The following is an 8,802-nucleotide window of genomic DNA, read 5'->3' as shown; positions in this document are numbered from 1 at the left end:
AAACGACCAAGCACAGCTTTGGCGTCGAATTTTGTTCGGAACTGTTTTGGCACATTCACATAACACTCTGTGCCGAAGATTCTCAGGTGATCGAAGCTGTCGAAAACTGCCGGTCCACATCTCGAACGGTGTCTTGCCAGGAACATGTGACTTACCGGTCCGGTTGATCACGTGTACAGCGGTGTCACAAATATGTGCCCAAAAAGATTTTGATAAACCGCCGACTGTCAGCATCGAACGTGCCAGCTCGACGATATGACGGTTTGACTGTTCTGCGACTCCGTTCTGCTGCTGCGTATACGGACACGACGGCCGAAACTCGATTCCTCGTTCGCGTAACAACTGCATCACATCTTCGCACTCAAATTCAGTCCCACAGTCAGAACGAAAAGTTTTCACTTTGTGTCCAGCGGTATCACACTCTCTCAGAAATGAGTCCAAATGTCCAGCCACTTCCGATTTGCGCTTCATCAAAAATATGCGAACAAACTGAGAATAGTCATCTTTAAACACCGCGTAGTAACGAAAACCGTTAATCGAATCAACAGACATTGGGCCGTTCACGTCAGCGTGAATCAGCTCACCAACCGTAGTTGGGCGATCGACACACGAGTGAAAAGGTTTGCGGTGCGATTTCCCCAACGCACAACCGTCACAAAAATCCGGTGTGTCAGACGACTTGCACGAAATGCCAAAACGAGACAAAACGTCACGCACGTGTCGTTTGTCTTGATGTCCGAATCTTTCGTGTCATCCTTGAAGTACGTCAGCTGATGTGGCGAGATTAGCTTGGGGTGCGAACGCGTATGTCTATAACGTACACAAATCTGACAAGTTGACCGGTCGCTACAAGTTCAACATCAAACAAAACTTTCACTCCATCTGAATCGAATAAAATGTCATTTCCACGTTGAGCAGGTTGACGGATGGAGAAAAGTTGATGACGTGACTCGGGAACGTACCAAACATCATTCAGCGTTGCAGTCGACAACCTGTCACCGATGCGAACCTCAACGTCGACCCTGCCTGATCCATACGCCAGAATGAAATATTTGCCGGCCGTTTGAACGCGCTATGGAATTGGGAACTTCTCGAAAGTATCAAAATGCTGCTTGTTTGCCGATATGTGGTGCGTTGTACCGGAGTCCGAGATCCAGTTGTCAACTAAAGCGACATCGGTGTTGACAGCCAATCCTGTAGCGAAAAACGAGCCTCCTCTGGGGTGTTGTTTGTGTTCCGTTTTGTCACCATCTGTTTGCTTGTTTTGTTCTGCAGCCTCACGTTTCCGACAATTACTGATGACATGACCAAATTTCTTGCAGTACAAACATGCGCGCTTCTCCTTCTTGCTTGTTGCAGATGAATTTTGAGAATTTTTGTTTTGTTTCTTGTGTGTGTGTTGTTGAGATTTAGATTTAGCAAAGAAAGAACCGGACGAATGCGACGAGAGTGAATTTTCAATTGATCGGAGATTCTCGATCAGAAGTTTTGTTATCTGCTCAGGTTCAGGAACGCGATACCAAGTCGAACGATAATATTGATATTCAGGACCGAGCGTTTTGAAAATTCTGTGATGCAGTAAAGATACCGGGAGCGTTGCATGAGGATTGCCCTTTTGAAGTTTTGCGAGAATATCATCGAACAAATTTGCCAATTGGGATGCGTGTTTGGTGATTGAAGTAGCGTCATCTTTCGTGATTTCGAAGAAACTGTCGAATAGCGTGTACAGGCGCTGCAAAGAGGATTGTTCGAACACTGATAAAAGTGTATCCCATATTTCTTTGGCGTCAGTCTTTTTGCGAACGTAAATTGCAGCTTCTTCGTCCAGTGCCGTACCCAGAATACGAGCCGCGCGCGCGTTGTCTCGTTGCTATCGGCTATACTCGTCGGACGGTTCTGCTTTTTTTGCAGGCGCGGCAGGGCACACCCGTGTACCGTCAACAATCGTAAAAAGACACTGTTCTTTCAAACAAAGTTCGATTTGCCACTTCCACGTTTCCCACTGAGCACGACCACTCTCATCTTGTTGCTGTGCGGGTTCAGCCATCTTGTTTTTTTTTTGGCTTGACGAAAGGTCTTGTCGAGAACACCGAATTGCACACAAAATTACCGAAAATCGCAACAAAATTTGACTTCAACGCGTAGCTGGGCCCATAACCTGTTGTGGGAAACAGGATTTTCAGTAAAAACAACACGAGAGTTCGAGAAATAAACAGATTTCTTTTGACCGATGTTTACAGCGTGGTCGTGAAAAAGTAACTGAAGTAACTACATAGAGTACCAACTTACAAAAGAAAACAAGCCAATACAAAAGTGACATCTATCTGAACAGTTTAAACTTCAACACATACATAAGTAATACACATGTAATACAATAGGTCAAAATCAGAGGTGTGCATTTTACGTTTTCAAATATCTGAAAAGTTGATTTAGCTTCCGAAAAAATCTAACAAAAGCTGTTTATAGCCTTAAATGTTATGAAACTTTCCTGTGAAAAAACAACACAATAAGATGCGTATTTTCAATGTTCTGATGGTCAATAAAAAGTAAGTCAGTCGGAAATCATTTCGGAAACATCCTTCTAATTAATTTAATATAACATGTAATCAATATAATACGAAATTGCTTTCAAAAAAACTGTAATAAACATGTTTAAGAATTGAAATTTTCACAATCAAGGCTTTACTTTTTTAAAGTCCTCGTCGTTATCTTCTATTTGGTGTAAATTCTAACACAAAACTTCAATTTATGTTTTTTATTAATATTCTATGCAATGTATTAGTAGGTAATATAACTAAATAAGTTTAAAAGATATTTAATTTTGTGTATGCAAACATTTTAAGATAAATAATTCATTATTTACTTAATTGCCGTTATAGTAACGTTCTCGAAAATGACGATGATGTTTTCGAAATGACAGTGTAGTTCCCTATGACGGTTGCCTAAGTAACACAGGTCTGCAAAGGAACAGGTTTTACTCAGCTGCATGGTATATTTTTGTTGAATTATATTTTTTAAAGATCACAGATTTTAAAAACTATATCCACAATATGCCATCACGTATACGTTTTTTGCAAAATAATAATAAATGTTTAATAAAACCACTAATTTTGTACAATGAACTATTTTCTTACAATTAATCAAAAAACTGTTTCTGATATTTCTACACAATTTTAGGTCTACTCGTTTGTCTTGCAAAACCTTTTCTTTTTTTCTTTGATGCTTCTCCGAACTTGTTTCCGATTTCCTTCTTCGGTTTCAAGATTGAGCATCCAACAGTAGTCAGCTAACATAGTGACATCCCATTTCCCATCCCAAAATCATGGACATCCTGGTGAAATCTTTCACCCTGTTTTCAATGCAGTCTCCCAAGTTTTCATGAAAATACTCAATATGAGAGTGCAAGAAATTAATTTTAGCAGTGATTTCACAAACTGCTTTATAAGTTTAATGTGAAGAGGTGGTAATAAGACTTTCTCGATTAACCAAAGGCGCATTTATGACGTTTTTATCTTCAGGCCTCGAAGAGGCCAATCAGTTTTTGTCCAGTGCAGCTGTCTGGCTCTATTGTCCCATAATAAATAAAGCAAGGATATTTTGTTTAGCCTTCTTGCTGACTAAACAACATGGTTAGTATTTTGAAATCTTCATAAACCATCCATTGGTGCTCTTTATATTTAATTTCAGTTTCAATTAAGAATCATAACCAAGTCATTATAGTTTTAGGTTGTAGGTGCTAGCAGGTTTTTCTTTTTCAGCGGTGATCCGAAGTCCGAAGTCTCTTACTAGGTCGTTCAGCTCACTTTGAGGAAAAAGTTGAGGTTCTTCGTCTTCAGGAAAATGTAAACTAGATTCCTCCTATGAAGCTTTAAGTTAATTTAAACGTAAAATACAAAAATAAATAACAAAGAAAATTAGAATAGGGCCATTTATAGTAATCACGTTTACTTTTCGAAAATGTCCATATTTTCATCCAAATAATAGAAGCTACGACTACCTTTTTTCTGCAATTTAGGTGTAGGCGAAATTTTAACTGCTTGTTCTTATGAAACATCTTTATGTCATGAACATTTTTGGTGAGCCCCGCTGGCAACGCAGAAGGGTAACTTTTATTTCACCATCTTCATCAACTCAAGTGTCTGCCACTGCAACATATCTGTATTTAATGTCTTTATTTTCACTTGGTACACTGATATGCAAAAATGTCTGTGAGCGAATCATGTTTGGGTACAAATTCTTCGTGTCCAGGTCATAAGACATAGTAACACTAAAATTTTTGTTTTTTATATGGAGGCGATCCGAAACTGTATGAAGATTCTCGCCAGCGGAATTACTGGAAGGATACACGGCATAGTAAGTACTTTCTCTATTGAAAATTGAAGGATTTAGAAACTCTCTATTTATTTCTACTTCTAAATCTATTATTTCTGAGGTTGCCGGGATTTTTCTTCTGTATTGTTAGCCTATAGTTTAATTTTTCCCACCAATTTTGAATATTGATGTAATAATAGCGACGCATCTGTCAGTCAACCTTGGTTATATTCATGATAACGGGAATGGCGCTTATGCTTTTAGGTACTAGTTTTCTAATTGTAACTATTTCATCGTTGGTGATTTCATAGAGTAAAATAATTCAACTTTTTAACAAACTGGCAAAATCTGTAGCTGTATTGATATATTTTCCTTTGTAAAATGGCATCAACTCTTCATGCACTTACAGTAATAACTGAGTTACCACTAACTACTTCAGGTTCTAATCCAACGTAAATTGTAATGGTAGTCTTTTATCAGTTAACAAATTTTGATTCAATTCTTTAATTTGAGGATAATTTTTAAAATAAAGACTCTTCTTATTGTTATTTTTGTCGATACTATTAATAACAGTCTTAATATTTGTACATACTAAAATTATTGTTATTATTATCATCTGTTTGCGTACCGTGGAGGAAATAAAATTGAACGCTCAGTTACCCCCTTGCCAGGTAACACATGGGTCATATTCAAATGTACTGTATGGACCATGGGCTTCTAATCCCACAGCCAGTTACTTAAGGCACTATGACGTGGCATGTTCGTCACTCTGTATGGTCAGTATGCAAAATGTAGGAGTCTTAACATTAAACATTCCGCCGCCCAAAATGCATATTACATTTTAAACTTTAAACGAACTATTAAATTTAAGAAAAATAATTATCAACGAGAAACTAAAGTATATCTCAGATAGTATCACTGACTAGGGAGTAAACAGAGCTTAACTCTTTGGGAAATACCACTGATACCCATACATTTCCATGGCGGCAAGGAAAAAGTTGGGTAATACGGCCCAATGGTCAACGAAGTGGCGGTAAATTTTCATTTTTTATTAGGACTAATGAGCCGGGGACTAATTCTATCCCGGGATCATGCCATTTTTAACGCTGCTGTAAGGAGTGTAGGTATTCAAGGGAAAATCGTTTTTACATACTTTGAAACATGTTTTGTATTAATTTCCACCTGTTTAGGCGATTCAATTGGATATGTGATAAGTCTGGGCCTGGAAGCCCCGAAGGAGGGCCGTCTTGAGGGAAATAGCCAGGGGTTAGGGCAGCAGGATTATTGGGATCCGAGCTAATGCTGCATAATGGTCTGGAGTTCAGCATGACCTCTACCTGGGTGAGCAAGGTGTAAAATTCTTCGAATGTCAATACTTGCTCACTCATGACTCTGACTAAATGAGACTTTACGCCGGCCTCATACAAGCCCCCAAAATGGAGGGCAGAAGGAAGGTTGCAAGACCATTCCAACTTCTCGTTTTTACAAACATCCTTAAAGAAGCGCACTAGGATCTTATTGGCGCCAAAAAGTTAATACCACAATCACTGGACAAGCGACAAATTTCTGACGATAAATCAGAAGCCATCTCCAGATGGACGGCATTAAAGAAACACAAATACACCTTAGTAGACTTAACACCTCGGTGTTTGGATGAAGAGATCTTAAAAGGACCGCCGAAATCATCCCCAACCATAAGAAAGGTTTAACTTGTGAGAGACGAGTAGGTGGCAAATCTCCTTTGGGAGGTTGCAAAGCAACAGGATTGACTTTAAAAAAATGAGTGCATTTAGACAGATACGACCGCATAACGCGTTTGGCTGACAAGATCCAGGGTAAGTAATCATGCATACTACGCAGTCCAGGATGGAAGTTGGTTCTATGACAATCATCTAGGTTCTGTTATTTTATGCCTTTTAGGGAGCAAAATGAGATGCTTCGTATCGAGTGAGAGCTCGGCTCGTGATAGACGTCCGCCCACCCGATGCAATCCATTGGGGTCAATAAAAGGGACTCAACTTCGTAATTCCTTGGGGAGAGGCAAATTTTTCCAGATTTTAACCAGGATGTCTGCGAAGGCTTCTGCTTGGACATGTTTAATATTGCACATCAAGGCTTGGTGCATGTTTTCTTTTCGTGATCTAATTGTTTATCAGGGTTTCTCGTGTTATATAAAAATCTAATGCAGTAGGCTATTATACGAAGAACCTTACTAAGCGGGGAATGTTTCAATAGAAATTCTTCTTAAGGATGGTGGTACCAAACATGCAAAGTTTTTCACTCTTCCTTCTATATGTATGAAAGGAGTGGGCACGCTTTTACGAGGCATTTCCGGTCACAAACTGCTGTTCAACATCAACCAACTAGGACCACTCTACCACAGTTTGTGTCTTAAGAATTGCGTCTAAAGTGGGTTGGATGGGGGTGTCAAAACTAAAAGAGTTAGCTAAGTCAGGCGTTTCAGGACTATTGAAAAGCGGTCCCAACACTAGCCAACCAAAAGGCGAACTGATAGCTATTAGTTCTCCAGCGTTTCGAATGATTCGTTTATCACTCAAGATCTGGGGGAAAATACCAGCATCTATCAATAGGTCGATTTCACTGGTACTACCTGCTAAAGGATCGGCAAGTCCTAAACTATTTAAATGAAGAAAGAAGTCTGGAACTGATTTCTAATTGGTTTGATTAATTGAATTGATTCCTCTAAAAGTGAGAGAGTGATTGTCTATGCTACAAAGAGTCAACCTAAACGCGGATCGCGCTAATACAAGAATTTGAAAACTTACTGTATATCAAATTAACTTCTGAATCAGTGTCAATAAGGGCTCGTACGAAACGTATATTTCCATTTCTATCTATGACACTAGTTAACGCGGTAAGGCTGATAAAGCCTTTGATACTGAGGCGTCTGAAATCTCGCAACTATAGGGTACCCTAGGAAATTCTTTAATTGCTAGGACGAGCTTCCCTCTGTTGGGAATTCAGTGAACGAAGAACTTTTCCCGCTAGTCGTCGCCCTAAAATGAAGGAGCGTATGATGTTTTCTTTTACAATATCGGCACGTGCTATTAGACGTACAGTCCATAACCCTATGTCATGAACTTAGACAATTTAAACAAAGTTGTTTTTCACGTGCTAAGTTGTACCTTTCTTTGAGATTTAAGAGACTTGCATTTTAGAAGTGAATGATTCTGTTTACACATCTCACACTGGTCAGCCTGCAGAAGACTCAAGAAATATTTCTTTGTTTATCCAAACTGTATGTCTGATTTTCTTATATTGTTTTAAACCAATATCTAAATTCGTTGTCCTAATGCTCTACAATAGTCGACCAAAAACTTTTTAGTTTTAAAGTTTCAAATTTGGGAATTTCCTAATTTGAGGCAGATTCCAGTTCAAAACACTGTCTAAGTGACGGTCTAATTTTTGTGTGAGCCATCTAACCAGAGTGAAGTTCCAAAGATCAAGGTGATCATACTGACTAAGAGCTAAAGCGTTTTCTGAAAATAGGTTTAACAAATTACGGGTTTGTGTCAATGCGGCAATCAACCTCTGCAGCTTTGGCCAATGACTGCCAATAAAATGAGATGGAAACTCGTTCATGTGGTATCTATCCACGAGCATTTGGTATGCTACATCATAATTGAAGATTTGATATTGTTCAATGATTCCCCTTCAAAGTTGAAATTAAATACTGATGATTCTTTACGGGCAACAGTGACCTTTTTTTGCGAATGAGAGTGTTAATCTATATATTTAGGCCACTCCTTCAAGGCAGCCGAAAAGGTAGGTAAATTTATTTTTTTGGTAATTTTACTGATGTGGGCGAGCAATATATTGTTTTGCAACCAAAATCGTTCATTCTACTGTATATGCCATTATCGAAATTATGTATGTATAAGAATCTAAACAAGAGACCGGTTTGTATCAGTTTCAATAGGCCGACTACCCGACTCGTCCCGCCGATCGATGCCAATATGGACCGGGTTCGCGGAAAAAGATAAGCAATGTTATATTAAAGAAATACTTCACGCACTTCAAACACACGAAGTTACTTACATACACTCGAAATACGTATTGCTAAAGTCAATTACAATATTTATTCACGAAACACTATTTTTCTTACAACAATACAAATTCAAATCACAACTTATCGCATTCGCAGACAAAATTCAAGTGTTCCTTCGTCAAGAAATCGATACAATCATACAATACATTTTATAAACAATGACCTCATTCTTCGCACTATTAATTCAATAAATAGAACAGCTTAAAAATACAAGAACATGTCGGTTAGCCCATATCTTTCATAAACATAATCATAAATTGTTTGAAACGTTGAACAGTTTTTTTAAACACATTTATCATTCGGTCAATCTGACGTGGAAGCGACCTCGCTTCCTGGTTTCCAAGGCTACAGCATCATGACGTCTAGTGGTACACGGGACCACCACTTCAGATAATGCACAAGACTACTTGGCGGTTCAAAAG

At 38.7% G+C, this 8,802-nt stretch overlaps 1 protein-coding gene across 1 annotated transcript; it reads right to left on the bottom strand.

Moving 5' to 3' along the window:
- Positions 1-1,072: 1,072 nt before the first annotated feature.
- On the bottom strand, positions 1,073-2,047 carry LOC112905391. Its single transcript, XM_025977710.1, has 2 exons — positions 1,928-2,047; positions 1,073-1,870 (listed from the first exon to the last, which is right to left on the bottom strand). The coding sequence occupies exons 1-2, from the start codon at positions 2,045-2,047 to the stop codon at positions 1,073-1,075; spliced, it is 918 nt and encodes a 305-aa protein (XP_025833495.1).
- Between the last annotated feature and the right edge of the window lie 6,755 nt (positions 2,048-8,802).

Source organism: Agrilus planipennis, unplaced genomic scaffold, assembly GCF_000699045.2.
Source record: "Agrilus planipennis isolate EAB-ADULT unplaced genomic scaffold, Apla_2.0 scaffold125, whole genome shotgun sequence".
NCBI lineage: Eukaryota > Metazoa > Arthropoda > Insecta > Coleoptera > Buprestidae > Agrilus > Agrilus planipennis.
This window is presented reverse-complemented; position numbering and strand designations above follow the sequence as displayed.